Source organism: Pollachius pollachius, assembly GCF_949987615.1.
Source record: "Pollachius pollachius genome assembly, chromosome: 16".
In the NCBI taxonomy this organism is placed as follows: Eukaryota; Metazoa; Chordata; class Actinopteri; order Gadiformes; family Gadidae; genus Pollachius; species Pollachius pollachius.
Window position 1 is genome coordinate 4,823,941 of NC_136949.1, and position 15,551 is coordinate 4,839,491.

The 15,551-nt window shown below is 46.1% G+C and overlaps 3 protein-coding genes across 4 annotated transcripts; 1 reads left to right on the forward strand and 2 right to left on the reverse strand.

Annotated features, from left to right (window-relative positions):
• Positions 1 to 1,381: 1,381 nt before the first annotated feature.
• mgat2 (alpha-1,6-mannosyl-glycoprotein 2-beta-N-acetylglucosaminyltransferase) lies at positions 1,382 to 4,651 on the reverse strand. 2 transcript variants are annotated; one of them, XM_079753116.1, is made up of 2 exons: positions 4,519 to 4,651; positions 1,382 to 3,776 (listed from the first exon to the last, which is right to left on the reverse strand). In XM_079753116.1, exon 2 carries the CDS (start codon positions 3,498 to 3,500, stop codon positions 2,028 to 2,030), a length of 1,473 nt encoding a protein of 490 aa, XP_079609242.1. In that variant the 5' UTR covers positions 3,501 to 3,776; positions 4,519 to 4,651; the 3' UTR covers positions 1,382 to 2,027. The 2 variants fall into 2 exon arrangements, with proteins under 2 accessions (XP_079609242.1, XP_079609243.1); XM_079753117.1 differs by lacking the exon at positions 4,519 to 4,651 and adding an exon at positions 4,251 to 4,462.
• Positions 4,652 to 5,557: 906 nt separating this feature from the next.
• rps29 (ribosomal protein S29) lies at positions 5,558 to 6,503 on the forward strand (the record flags this gene model as incomplete). The annotated part of the gene is given in 4 exon segments (XM_079753242.1): positions 5,558 to 5,576; positions 5,579 to 5,675; positions 6,136 to 6,235; positions 6,397 to 6,503. Coding segments are annotated over 4 exon segments (225 nt in total). The 3' UTR covers positions 6,406 to 6,503.
• Positions 6,504 to 7,224: 721 nt separating this feature from the next.
• On the reverse strand, positions 7,225 to 8,584 carry LOC307087620 (uncharacterized protein). Its single transcript, XM_079753241.1, has 2 exons — positions 8,198 to 8,584; positions 7,225 to 7,790 (listed from the first exon to the last, which is right to left on the reverse strand). Exons 1-2 carry the CDS (start codon positions 8,519 to 8,521, stop codon positions 7,407 to 7,409), a joined length of 708 nt encoding a protein of 235 aa, XP_079609367.1. The 5' UTR covers positions 8,522 to 8,584; the 3' UTR covers positions 7,225 to 7,406.
• Positions 8,585 to 15,551: the final 6,967 nt, after the last annotated feature.

The following is a 15,551-nucleotide window of genomic DNA, read 5'->3' on the forward strand; positions in this document are numbered from 1 at the left end:
CGTTTAGTACTTTTTTATTTCACGGTTGTTGTCATGTATCCGTTATTAATGGTGATCCTATATGCATAAAGAAAATAAACAAATATAGAACAATTGTGTAATAAAGACAGATTTGGGTTCAACTGAGTTGATGACTCCATACCTCCCCCCCCCCCCTCCCGCCCACAAGAGCATCACTGATTGACTGGTGACTCATCTAATGGAAGACAAGCAACAAGGGAATTAGACCACAACATACTCATTTCAATACAATGATTGACTTGCGGGAATGCACTCATAATCCATTGAAAGATTTTCCATCTCCAGTATCCCATGTTAACTTTCTTTCATAAGACTAACACATGATGACACGGCTTGCTTGCCTGGACCGACCCCTTTGTGATTGTTCATTGGTACGGGTGTCCTATATTATATCCATTGTGCTCAAATATGTCCGCATCTTCAAGGCCCGGGAGCTGAGCGCTATCTTCCGGTTGAACCGCTGCGTTAAGGACCTTTCGTACGCGTCGGCGGCCGTAAGCTATTCTCAGTGAGGGAGCGCGGTGACGGATGGAAGAGTGTTCTACTTTTAACATCCATTTTGTTCTGCGCTCCTTTCCCCTTGAGGATGCGTCCCAATTATTGGACTCACTCATTGTGGGGGGAAGCCGTGTGGTTCATCGCGTTACATGAACAGAGCCATGGCCCTGGCCTGCTTCCTCGCTGAGCTTCACTGTATTGGAAACCATGAGGAGGATGAGTACATACTAAAAAATGGGTTTTAAAGGGGAATGTGTCGCAACAACCGGTAACTGTTGTCTGTTTCTTTTTTGGAGCACAATTGACGTTAACGTCTTTGTTTCACCGAGGGAAGGGCTATACTTGACTCCTATATTGTGTTGTGGTGAATCTTCCTGCAGAGGATAGCGAATGCAATGCAATACTTATATGCGGAGCCCTAATCTGCCACGACTTTGCAGTTATTGCAGATTTTGAACAGTGTGCAGGATTGTCTGTATGGAGCATTGCTGGAAGGTGGGGGGTGGGAAATCAATGCCGCCTCAGAGAAGCCCCAGGGCCGCTCGGTCCTAAAGTGTCGATACTGAGCCAGAACTCATGGCACTTTAAATGTAAATGCACCCCCTGGAAGCAACAGCACTTGGACTGGGAGCTTAAGTAGCAGGGCTTCAGCCGCAGACACCGCCAAGGAGGCCAGTCTGCAAAACCACCGTCTCTGAAGACCACCTAGAGGCGTCATATCCAGACGGATCTCTCTAGCTCTCTGAGCAACTGAGCCTTGGTCCCCTTCCAGTCAAATAAATAAATACTAAATATCTCTTAGGCAAATTCGAATATTCATTCGGGGGAGGTTTGTTTGACTTGAGTTGCTTGGAGGATTGCCACAAAGTGAACTCTGCTGGGTTTTGAACGGCGTCACTGCTTGGTTGTCAATCGCATGTTTGTGGAGGGTTCCTGCTTGAAATATCATCCGTTTGGGAGCACGGCGCGACCTCGAGTGAAACCTGTTGACACTAGCCCAAGTAGGTGGGTTGTTTAAGTGGAACAAGACGTCTCCGGGAGTCTGCTCTGATCTCTGCAAATTGATGCGATATAAATACTTATCTAATTAATTATGCATGCAATGGGGGCTTGCTAAGTCCACAGATTCATTGATGCCCAAGTGATTACTTTTTTGCACTTTGCGATATACAGCAATTATGCATTGTTCTAGTTTTTAATCTGTAAAGAAAAGGAAGATGGAAGATGAACAATAAAGCCTTTTATGATGTTACTCGGTCATCTTGCCTGTTAATTACGTGATAAAGTAAAAGGTTCCGCAAAGCGCCTCGTGACACCATACATTATTGATAACGACACCCCGATACAACATTCTTTTTCTTTTATTTCCAACAGTCCATTAAAACAGGCAATATGAAGAATAGTCCATAAAGATTTCTTTTTAAAAGGCTTTCTTTTCTTTAAAGAGGATGCAAAAGAGAGATAGCAATATATATATAATAACAATAATAACAAGAATCGTAATAAGGTCACTGTAATCGAAGGTAACTCTTGCAGAGTTCATGGTCCCTAATGTCTCCCCAGCCCCCGTTCTTGACGTGCGGGGCCACTCCGCCGGCCCCGTTGGCGGGCAGTCTCTTAGTGATCAGCAGGTTCTTGGGGAACAGCTGGTTGGAGCTACTCTGCAGAATGTTCTCTATCTTGGTCTTCTGGTTGGCGGGCATGCAGGCGGCCTTCTTGTGGTGCATGCCGCAGTCGCCGGCGTGGAAGACGCGTGGCGCCTCGGCAACCATCACCTTCCAGTAGGTGGCCAGGCACGACACCGTCAGGTGCTGCAGGGACCAGTCCCAGTTGTAGTCGTCGTAGGTGCAGAAGTCGTCCGTGCAGCGCACCAGCTTCTGGTAGGCGTCGCGGTTCAGCGCCATGCCCATGTTGTGCTCGGTCGACTTCCACACCTTCACCTCCACCTTGTTGGCCTTGCTGGAGTAGCCGATGTGGCTGTAGCTGCCCAGCGAGAGGACGTCGCAGTCCGAGTACTGCTCCTCCTTCAGTGCGCTCATCAGCCTCAGGAGGTGCAGGAAGTCCGGCGCCAGGTAGTGGTCCTCCTCGATGAGCAGGACCATGCCCGTGTGGTCCTTGAGGGCGCGCACCCGGTCCCACACAAAGTGCAGCTTCCACCACCAGTGGTGCTTGGTCTGGGAGAACTTGGCCTCGCGGTAGTGGCCGAACGAGTCGGGGTACTCGGCGTTGATGCAGCCCAGCGTCAAGGCGTCCTTCTTCGAAATGTCTCTGGGGCAGTCCCGGGGGTCCTTGCCAGGGAACTCCTGCGGGTACAGCTGGATGCTGAAGGGGAAGAAGATCTGCAGGACCTGGCAGAAGTCCACCGAGGCCACCACCTGGTTGATCTCCTGGGACCAGACGTCGTGGCTGAATATCAGCAGTATGCCCTCCACCCCCTTCGCCTTCCGCAAACTCTCAATCAAAAGCTTAAGATAGTCCGGCCGGTTGTGGACCTGAACCACCATGACCACGTTGCCCTTTTTGCGGGCCGCCTTAAACTTCTCCTCGTTCCTTATCGTCTGGTCAAAGTTGAGCTGGAAGACGATGCCCCGGTACACCATGGTGGTGTTGTCCGCGTCCGGCCTCGAGGCTTTCCCTTTGTCCTTGTCTTTCTCCACATGGCTCTCGTTGGCTTGAACGACGGGAGCTAGCGCGGGCGGGCGGCTCACGGTGGGGGTAGCCTGTGCCTGGGGGTTGTTGTTGCTGTTGCTAATGCTAACGCTATTACTACTGCTACTACTGCTGCTGCTGCTGCTACTCTTCCGTACAGCCTCTACTTCCTTGGGGATCGATGGACCACCGTCTTCGTCATCGTTGCTGCTGCTGCTGCTGCTGCTGTCGTGGGTCTTCTTCTGCCTCCCACTGCTCCAGAAAGCAAGGCCACAGACGACCACCACCACAGTCAGAATCACCACCTTCCTCTTGTAGATCCTGAATCTCATGGTAGGCGGTGGGACACTTGCCAGCGTAGAGTCAGGGCGAGGGACTTTGCTTTAAGGACAAAGTGAGTCGCAGTGCGTGTCGACGGACAAATGGTGCACTTTGGAAAGGGACCAGGAGCGATGGTATAGAGCAGCTCCTTAGGTGCTTAGTGGTGGCAAGGAGAACGGTGGGAATGTAAACATGGACTTATCTGGAACGGCGGTGGTTCCAGATGAATATTCCATAAGGCATGTTGGTTTCTGGGTGGCGGCAGGTTAGCTGAGTGCATGGACCCACTGAAATGGAAACAAAAGAGAATGCATTTAGCTAGGCCACAGTGGAGCAACGAATAATATGGACTTCAAGAACTAAAAAATATTGGTTACAGAGGCCGGGTATCCGTGGTAGGATTTCCTAACCTGCATGTCAACGGCTCCTCACTACAGCCAAATATCAAACACAAGTCGTCATCGCCTACATCCTCCAAGTCTATTTATACATGCAAACCTGTTGGCTACCGACTTTTGACTGACAAACATCCTGTGTGTTATTAGAAGTGACGATACTTAACGTCCATACACGTCGCTCACTATTACAGAAGGGCTTTCAAAGACGCCTTTCGGTGAATCGATGTCCAAGCTTACCCAAGCAGCTCAAAACAAGCATTGCTATCAGATCCAACATGTATAAAAGCCTGTTCTTGCCCATGTATCATTTTGAGGCCAATAATCGAGGTAACATAAGTGTGAAACAGACGCGTTATACAATACCTCTTTCCTACGTGAGCCATCGAGAGCAGAAATGCGGTATCAGTCCGTGTGTCTCATTTAGATGTCAACAGTAAACACCCTTGTTTACTTCAAAACAGGACACGCATTTGGCAGAAAGCGTAAAACCAGAAGAAAATCCAGCACAACGAGAGCGTTGTTCACACACTACTACGCTATAGGACACCCACCGAGCTACCACCGAGTAGCCCCCCGGACAAGTGCCCCCCCGTCGAGGGCTCATGCAATAATGATAACCATTAGTATTTACCTAAACCTGACGTGTGATTGCAGATCGTGAAGCAAGAATCATCAAAAGGTTAACGTGAGATTCCCATTTTCCTTGTTCCCTCTCACCCGTCTCGGATGTCTGGGCGGACTGTTAGCTGAGCGCATAACAAACACGGAACGACTGCCTGCCTCCGGCCCACAATGCATCGCTTCACCACGACGACCCAGTGCATCATAATAAGACATGTAATATTTAACATTGTCATAATAAGACGGTGCATGTAATACTTAATGTCATCATAAGACAGTACATGTAATACTTCACATTATCATAATATGACAGAACATGGAATACCTAATATCATCATAATAAGACAGTACATGTAATACTTAATATCATACATTTGTTTAGTAGTAATAGTGATAAATATTAGTCAGTAAAAAAGCTGCCTCTTGTATTCATACGAAAGGTTTGATGATATAGTATATATGGTGAATGAATGGATAGTAGCCTATACAGATGTACAGGAAAACAAATACAGCTTATACTATGTATACGTATATGAAATCATGTAAGTTATACTAGGGCCGATGCATGGGTAAAGGGCATAGCCCACTATAATTGAATGATTTAATTGAATGCATGGCTTTGGATTGTATGTACCCAATACTGAGTTTGTTTGTTGTTGTTGTAACAGGGCATATATTGTACATAACAGTAACATAAGACGCTTCAATCGATAAATAGAAAAGCATTTATTAATATAATTTATTTAATTAAATAAGTTTTAGTTACCCAAACATGAGTAAACGTCAATTAATGTGTCGTTTACTACTACAAAAAGAGAAGAAAAAGAAAGAACAAATGAGTGACATCGAAGTGCAACATCAAACGCACAAGAGATAGATATGCTGTGTATACTGACTAGTATACTGCTGTCCTAACCATGGACCCCTGCGCATAGGCAAGGGTGCCCTCTAGAGTAGGCGGAGCGGCACTAAAGTGCATCGCTCTGTCCTCCACTAGGGGCGGTGCCTGCGTCGAGCGTCAGCGGAAGAGAGAGGCTCCGGATGCTTTAATGTGCGCAGGCGCGCCCTTTTCCTTCCTTTCCGACACTCGAGCGAGAGAGACAAGATGGGCCATCAGCAGCTCTATTGGAGTCATCCTAGAAAATTCGGCCAAGGATCGCGATCCTGGTTAGTTTTGTTTAATTTACGGTTGTTTAGTGGTTCAAGGTGCTGTACGAGTCGATTCGTATAGTTTGACCGTGTTGTTTGCCCATAAAAAGCTAATCCCAGTGTGCGCCACATGGAGCTACATAATGGACGCGGCTAACATGGCGCCGCCATGGTGGAGATGCGCCAAGCCCGTGGCTAGCCAGCATCTTAAATTCCCTCGTTAGATTTCGATTTTGATGACCTCTTTATTCTTAAAAGAATAACATGACAATATGAAAGTATTGGTTTAATTCCGAGTTTACAACTGCACTTTTCCCCACCACCGAAGTGGGTAAACCCAGTATGGATGCGATTTTGTTAGCCGGATGTGGGACGCTTTAGCATAAGACTGTTGACTTTCATGGTGTTTATTGTCAGTCTTCCTTGATGTTTGGAACCGCAATGCCAAGTTAATGTATGGTTTGTTTTTCCTATGCAGCCGGGTGTGCTCTAACAGACATGGACTTATCCGAAAATACGGACTAAACATGTGCCGTCAGTGCTTCAGGCAGTACGCACACGACATCGGCTTCGTGAAGGTAAGAGTGGTGGTCAGTTCTCTTGCATTGTAATGGGCCGTCGGTGATCTATTGTTACACACTATGGTATTAAACTAGGTATATGCCCTGGCATATGTCCATGTAAGTTAATGTATGTGTGGTACTTGGGGTGTTGACTAGTGTTTTCTTTCCCTGAACAGTTGGATTAGATGTGTCGGTGGTGGAGATTCCTCGCCGTTTTCACAGAATCAGGAGGACAAGCCGAGAGGAGATGATTCAGTTGTGGAAATAAATTTTTTCGTCCTAACATCTGTCTTTTTGTATTTGTTATGACCTCCGCTTTTGCTATTGCATGTGTGCACGTCACTCGATTTATTGTAGTGCTCTGGGTCACTTTATAATACAAAGAGACCCAAAACAATATAAAGCCTTGACACGCATACCAATGCTTTATATTGATTTAAGGTTTATCAACTAGAATGCTACGGTGTTCTATAGAGCTGTCTGGTATATCAAGCTAAACTGGCCAATTTCTTTGCATACTTTATGTAAACATGTACTGCTTTTGGCCCGTTCAAGGGAGCATGGGATGGAAGTTAGTTGCTGGGCTTAATTTCATACTGACATTACGTTTTCATTAACTAAATTGTGTTCTATTGTGCACCTGAACCGTGGTAATGTCAAAGCACCGCTGGTGATGGTTAGTCTTGAGTAGCGTTTCTAAATAATGACCATCAACTAGTGTAAACTGCCAGTCCCAATAGAACCTTTCATACTTTTTTAGTCTGGGTTGGATAACATTTTAGACTTAACAAGTGGAAGGTATCTCGTAAAATGTATGCATTTGGGGATGGTTGATGGTAGAGTCGAAGGTGTTTTGACATTCCTAGACTTGCAAGGGTCTGTCACAAGGCTTGTTTTTCAAATTCCTTAAATGCTTGTACGCTTAAATAATTTCACTTAAACGATGACTGACTTAATCATAGACATCTAAGTACATTTTGTGCAACTTTTACATGCAAACCTAGTTGAGTATGAAGTAGAAATGCCTTTTTATTAAAGCTCTGATCAAGATACTAATACAAAAAGCTGATTTACAGATGTGTCGGACAACCATTAGGATGAAAAGCAAAAACAACCTTTTAGACCGAACAAGTGTTTGTCTAATGTAAAAACAAAAATATCGATAGATATCTCCCAAGTACCCCTTTTAACTTTGAGCAAAGTCGTCCAGCTCTTCCAAGTCCATCTCATACATCAGGTCATTGAGTCGTTTCTTGAAAACGACACAGCGCCGACGAGACAGCCCGCGCATAAAGTCGGCCACCGTCTGTGTGTAACGGTCACAGGCGTCCTGATTGGGCCGCTCCGTGGGGTTTTCGAGGACGTCCAGACGTTTTGCGCCGTCCGCGATGTCGGTATTGTCAATGACTTTCCTCTTACTGTCCATCTGCGCTTTGAACTCCTGGGCGGGCGGCCTCCTGACATCCAATTCGTCCCCCTCCTCAGCATCACTTTGCATCGCCTCGGATGACTGCTCCATATCTGTGATGGCAGCAGAACCGTGGAGATGGTTCCCTTCCAGCTTTACCTTCTGCACATTTGGAGAGGAGAGAGAGCAAACTTAAGAATTTCCACCACAACCATAAATAACGGGAGAATATATGGCCAACATATCCATGTGTGAATGTACATTTGTTAATGTCCAGCGCATTGTTCATTCATATGTATTAATATGCGTTTGTGTGATTTTAATTGAGCATATGCAAAGTGTGTGTCACGGAAAGCGCTTCAAATAAAAGGTGATATATTAATGACGTAGTCTACGAAGACACCACAGTCATCCTGCATCTAAAACAGTGCACGGTGTGTCTGTCTGTGGGTTGCTAGTGGCCAAACTATTATAAAACAAAGTCGAGCTGGGTCCTAAAGCCGGAATCAAATGGAGACGCGGGACAATTCGGACGCACACAACCCAACCGTGCAAGTGCAACGTCTTACCTCTCGTTTTTCTGTGATGTTGCGGTGCGTCACATGCTCGTTGAGCCAAGACAACTTTTCATGGATCACGTTGACTTCCACCTTGGCTCCCTCATACCCGGGAGAAACCTTTTTGTTTTTTATCCTCTTCTTCAGCCGCACGAATTTATCCCGCAGCGCCTTCCATCGTCTCATGCACAAGGTCGGGTCTTCGTGCACCGCGTTGCCGATCGCCTTCCACGTAGCGATCGTGGTCTTGCTGTTCTTGCGCGACGGACAAGCGTTGTCGTACAGACGTCGGTGTTTGCGCACCTCCGCCGAGAGTCGCTCGTCGAAATCGTCCATTGCCCCTCTCGTTCGCGTTTAATTTCGGCGTTTCGCACGTCTAAGTTCCGTGCTGGTTGTTGAGGCGACAAGGAACCCAAAACGACCGGATGTCCACCCCGCTGAACCAATCAGCGACGGCGTTCATCTGACGCACAGCACCGCCGACGACGCACAACGCGACGTCGTCATACGCCGTTGCAAACGTGGGAAGAGATGATCAGACACACGCAGATTAAAAGGGGGATTGTGGGAACTTTATCGAAACATTCTGAATCAAGGTCATGCAATAAGTATGGTTGAAATCATTTAGTTAACTGGGCAAGATTTATTTTTTATTCTACAAGCATACAATTTTCATAGTAGCCTGTAGGCCGAGCTAAGGCCTTTATATCATATGGGAATAGTTTATTTAAATAAGTGTTTTATATTTTCCTTATTATTAATCATGAAAGTTACAAGGCCACTCAGCCTACTAGTAGACCTGTTAAGATGATGAATTTTGTAATTCATGACCTCCATGAAGAACTACTTCAAAATAAAAGTCCAACAACCCTATAACGTAGGATGCTATTAGGCTTCTTGCTGTGCATTTTGCCGACACATAATTTTCATCCCGTTAAATTCATCAAGCTTCAACCAGGTTTAGGCTTCCTTCAAATTATTCGGAACACATTCATATTGGAGGGAATTGTTTTATTCAAGGGTCCAAAATACAGTTGGTTGGAATCTTATAAATATGTCTGCCCAATTATTCCTATTTTTACACAGTCCATCGTCTTGAGGAGAGCGCCAACAATTCCCCTTTGGATTAATAAAGAAGGCCGTGTGGATATTTAGTAAGGTAGCCACTAGATGGCAGCAGTGCTCTAGAAAATAAGTACTAGCGCTCAGAAAACAGAGCAGAGCTCAATTCCGTTAATCCCAAAACAAACTCTAGTCTTTAGGTTCATAGGTTAATTAGTCCCATTTTAACCCTTATGCGGTATTTACAAGCATCATTCATGGCGTAGCCTGTATTCATGCTTGACAACTAAAGCAGATGTGATTCCCTTTCAATCTTTATGATCGATGTCCCTATTGATTAGCTTACTGTATAAGTGCATGTAGACCCCCCCCCCCGCCCCACACTCACACACTGTGTGTATTTTTGAGCATAACTTTAGGATACTGCTTCTGAAAATTAAAGATAATTGTCTGCCACTTGTTCTAATCCGAATCTTGATAATATGCAGATGTGAACGTGTGTGTGTGTGTGTGTGTGTCTGCAGAGACATGGATGTTGTGTTCGTGTGTGTTTGTTGTCTCCAGACAAATTGCAGCATCCAGACTAAACACATGACTAAACCTTACACGACAACGATTGATACATTGATTCTGCATTTGATTTTGGAGCCAGCTGTCAGCATGATTATTTTATTGACTTGAGAGGTTTCCAATTCAAACAAATCCCCTATTATGGGTGGAAAGCAAACATGTGAATTGAGCGCGTTTCTCTGCTGCAGTGTTGGCATGGAAACATTCCACCAGCTGTACTTGCCTGTAAAGTGGCACACTAAGTCATGGACACTTCACACTGAAAGATATCTGTAGGCTAGCGTCGCTGCTCTTTCCTCCATATTTAAAATCTCAATTGGACAGATGTCATATTTTTGTAATGCGCTTTTGAGATCGTTCTAGTTTAAAACTTTGCTGTTGATGATAACACTAACTCTATAGTATATTACGCTATTTTCATGCAAAACAATTCTGAAGCATTATTGTTATAGTTCTGCCATTTCACCAGCGCTTCCCACTCAATTGGCTGCTGCACGTCTCGGTGAAACAGTGGAGAAGACCTTGTCATGCCCAAAGTGAAGTGACAAGAAGACAAGAATTCCCTGGCACGGCACTGACAGGAATGCTTCCAAATTCCTAAATAGAAGAGGGATTCGAGAACACAAAGAGTTTCTGATAGTCGAAAAACCTTCATGCCATTCGCGGTGTCAGTGTGTGGTTCGAAAAAAAAAAAGAACGGACGTCTGGATGCTGCTGCTGAAAACACAGCGAAGTGGTCGGGGAGAGAGACAATTTATTTCAAGAAAAACATGTTCCGGAGACCGTGCCCGTGTATCTGCCAGCACCCGTTGTACACCAGAGCTTATGAGAAACCTCCCTTTGCATCTTGACAGCATGATTAAGGAGGACTCTGGGCTGTTCCAGGTTGACCCTGGGACAGGTCCATGATGGATCTGAAAGCTAGCGTATGGAACCAAGATGGCCACTTGGGGATTAGGGTCAATACCCCGACTCAAACCTAGGCAGTATTCTGGGAGAAGGAAAGGTGGATGATGAGTATTGTTTGCTGAAGTTAACCAACCCTCCAAAGGGACAGGTTTGTCTAAATGCGACAGGTCTCAATAATTGGATCTTGGAACAAAATCGATTTTCTTTGGCTTTAAGGGTATTGATTTTTGAATATGCTAAATAAAGTTGAGCCCCAATATGGTAGTAATCAATAGTTGTAATGTGGTCCTGTGTAGCTCAAGGCATAAACACTGTGGTAAAGCAAGGCCTCGATACTCTCAGGGTTAAGGGTCTGATTCCCTCTAGAAAAAAAGCATTAACATAAAAGCATTTACCAAATGGTGTATTTTATTCAGAACATTGGTTAATTGAAGAACCATATAATCAATATGCATGCCCTGATTATAATATGAAAATACAGGGCCATTTTCCATGTTATACTGAAAATTAAGCACAACTCAAATCACTATTGGAGTTCCAATACTGTTTCAAAATAATATATTATATGTGCATTATACTTACATATTCACTGGATTAAAGGTTTGAAACATTCCCAGGCCAATAACTAAACCAGTACATAAAGGAGGACATACATAATGCAAATATATTAAATGGCTATTTCCCCCAACAAAAATATTTCAAGAAAAAGATGAAAAATATTGTATAATCTGATAATCCTGAGGCTTAACACTTTAGAACAGGCCGGAAGCCACTATGTGTGAGGAGATTAATGCAGGCTAAAAGCCATACAAAAGTGGATCAGACATCCACACTAAACTCAGTTTTAGAGTGAAAAGTATGAAAGTGATCCCCTGTCCAGATTAGGGCAGGCTAAAAGCCATACGACAGTGGATCAGACATCCACACTAACTCAGTTTGAGAGGAAAAAGTAAGAAAGTGGTCCCCTGTCAAGGCGTATCTTGGACAAGGGAGGGCGACGTATAACTAGGTTTAAAAAAGGTTTAAACTAACAGACGAACATTCATAAAAAAAACATTCATCCCCTTCGGTTTAGGTACCATGATAATCTTCCCACAAAAAATGACCACACGTCAATGCGATTATGGTATATTTTCATTACTGCTAGAGTTGTATAAAACAGAGTGGTAGTTTCTGTGTCAGAGAGAGAGAGAGAGAGAGAGAGAGAGGGAGAGAGAGAGAGAGAGACATCGAGCGAGAGCCAAGAGGCCAAGTATTCGGATCATATTGCAATATAATAAACTAATCCTTTGGCTATTAGCCCACTAGTTGAACAAATGCTACAGTGATTCAGCACCTATAGCGCAAAAGAGGCTTAGTGGAACAGTGGCTATAGTGCAACCAACAGGCTGTAGCTCAGAGGTGCAGCCTGTTGGTTGCACCTCTGAGCACCTTAAGCAGATAAACAACACTCAGGTAAGCCTACTCAATGGAACACGATGGTTTCGTTAGCCTCGGTGTGATTGACCTGCATTGTATCGCAAAATCTGTGGACTCACCCTTAAACATATTAAGGAAAAGTACTAGCCATGAATAGAAATGGGTCTTAACAATGCCAGAGAAAGTTAGGAACCTGATATTTCTGCTGTACCCCGGAAACATGAGGAAAATCCTGCTAGGGTTTATGGGAGGTGGATGTTAGCCTTAGTGTTTTCTAATAATAGAGCTGGGTATAGAGGCTATGGGTATTTCAGTGTTTCATCTTCGCCTTGACGAGACCGGACGTAATAACCATAAACCTTTATGCACCACTGGGATTGGAGCTCATAACCATATACGCAACTCCCATTTGTACGTTTAGCTTGGACGGTATCCTTTGCTGTCCTTCTCAGTATTCACACAGTGTTCAGCCTTGCCAATTTTAAGAGCCGGCTATTACGGGGATTAGCAATTAATGGTGAAGCAATAATGGCGCCATGAGCAACGTCTGTAAGTAAAAAAATTAATGGATTCACGTTTTCACACCAGTGACTGTCGATAATAAGACATGAGTCCACGTGCGTAGGCCTACGAGTGAGCGAACATGCCAAGCAGGGTGTCAAGACATCATTTTCTCAGTGTGCCAAACGGGACTGTGTCACCCTGACACTGTTCTCCACCGTGGTTTGCCATCTCCTTCCAGGGATTAAAGAAAGGCATAATTTTGCAGTGTTAATCTTGTTCGTCACTGTGAACCAGGGCCACAGCCGTGTGGCCTCACTCGCAGAAGAATAGACTTCCCGGTGCCACGTTTTGTGATCAATGCGGCTTCAATGAGTTAGCTAATTTAGCGAAACACCAGCAGCTGTACTGTTTATTTGACAGGCTAAATTAAAAACTTCCATCATCCTCCACCACAATAACCGTTCATCCTCCACAGCCCTTTTTTTATGAACCAAAGAAACATATTATTTCAATCTTCCCCATGCTAATGCTAATTATCCTTTGATACAGCGATTGGCCTGACCTTTGAACTGTTTGTCGTGACTGCGTCCTCTTTTGGTTTCTCCTTCACACAGTAGGGTTAGGGTGTTCCGGCCCAGGCAAATTCTGAAGTGTATCACTTGATGAAGTAGGTGGCTCACCGGGTAGAGCGCGTACCATACAGGCTCAATCCTGAACGCAGCGACACCTGGTTAGAATCCTGCCGTGGTCATTTGCTGCATGTCATCCCCTCTACCTCCCATACCTTCCTCACTCTATAATAAAGCATACAAATGCAAAAAAATATATGTTATTTGTTTCCCCGCCATTTTGAAGTGTCAACCTGGGACTGACAGGCAGTATGGATTCCCCCGAACCAATCAGGGAAGAGATACCCCCCCGTTCCCCAGAAACCAGCCAGAAATTACACTCAAAAAATCGCTCTTAAATATTGACAACAGCACCTTTAACAAACAGAGGAATGTGCAGTTAGCATGCTGGATGATTGCCGGGGAAGGGCGATGCTTGGCAGCGGGTTGGGTTTCAATTGAAGCAGGTTCGATTGAGCCGGGACTCTGGGGGGCCTTTGGTGGAGGCTCAGTGAAATGACTATGGACAAGGCTACAATAAAACACTGTTGAGCAAGAGATCCCACTTACAGGGGAAGCTAGGGGAGGCATTAGGGCCTCTTTGTTCTCTGGGCTTATCAAAATTGCTTGTATGCAGGGTATAATAATGATAATAAAAAAGCACCAGTCCTGCAGCTACAAAGAGCTAAACTCTGGCACAGTGTGCCCACAGTGTGCGATGGGCCCACTTCAAGGTTTGCTCGCTTGTCAATGTTAACATTTACCAAATAGCTAAATCCAGGATCGGAATGTAAATGGGATCCGTGTGGGATGGCTACGAGGTCGGGGTGACCTGGGGGACTCTGTAGAGGCCGGGGTAAATGTGTTTCCGTCAGTAATGGTGTAACGGGCCTTAACAGCAATTGTTCTCTATTTTTTAATTGGTCAGAGGACTTTCATTTCCTCTTCAAAACAGTCTTCCATGAATACATCAATGTGGTGCAGACCTGTTTTCCGTGGTTCACATCTGTGTGAAAGCCGATTGCAGGGCGTGTTAAAACCTAGGCGACGGGTTTAGTGCAGAGCACCGAGGCCAGGGTGATAGGTTCCCTATTTATTACCGTTATTATATTTTCCCGCCGCTCACTGTTATTGTATTTTTTTTACAGCAACAACAACGTTACCGCACGTTCACACGGGTGATACCTCTGGCTAATGGTCAAAACGTCGCTAGAACGGTCCCCGATTGTCGTGCTTTGTCTGCCATGCTATTTATTACCAAATATCCTGGTGGTGCAACGCGAGCTATCTTCCTCTGGAGGGAAATGAAGGATGATGCAGAGTGAGCATTTATTTAAACAAAGTCTGCAGCACTTGAAGCTCCTCGTGCCTTTCGATTTGGAAGGCTCCACCACCACCAACGGCACCACCGTCACCACCACCGCCACCACCGCCACCACCGCCACCACCGCCACCACCACCACTACCAAATACCACCACTGCGACCACCGTCACCACCACCGCCACCGCCGCCACCACCACCACTACCAAATACCACCACTGCGACCACCGTCGCCACCGCCGCCACCGCCGCCACCGCCGCCACCGCCGCCACCATCACCACCACCACCACCACCATCACCACCACCACCACCATCACCGCCACCATCACCACCACCACCACCACCATCACCACCACCACCACCACCATCACCACCACCACCATCACCACCATCACCACCACCACCACCACCATCACCACCACCACCACCATCACCACCACCACCATCACCACCATCACCATCACCACCACCACCACCATCACCACCACCACCACCATCACCACCACCACCACCATCACCACCACCACCATCACCATCACCACCACCACCACCACCATCACCACCACCACCACCATCACCACCACCACCATCACCACCACCACCACCACCATCACCACCACCACCACCACCATCACCACCACCACCACCACCATCACCACCACCACCACCACCATCACCACCACCACCACCATCACCACCACCACCATCACCACCATCACCATCACCACCACCACCACCATCACCACCACCACCACCATCACCACCACCACCACCATCACCACCACCACCATCACCATCACCACCACCACCACCACCATCACCACCACCACCACCATCACCACCACCACCATCACCACCACCACCACCACCATCACCACCACCACCACCACCATCACCACCACCACCACCACCATCACCACCACCACCACCACCATCACCACCATCACCACCATCACCACCACCACCACCACC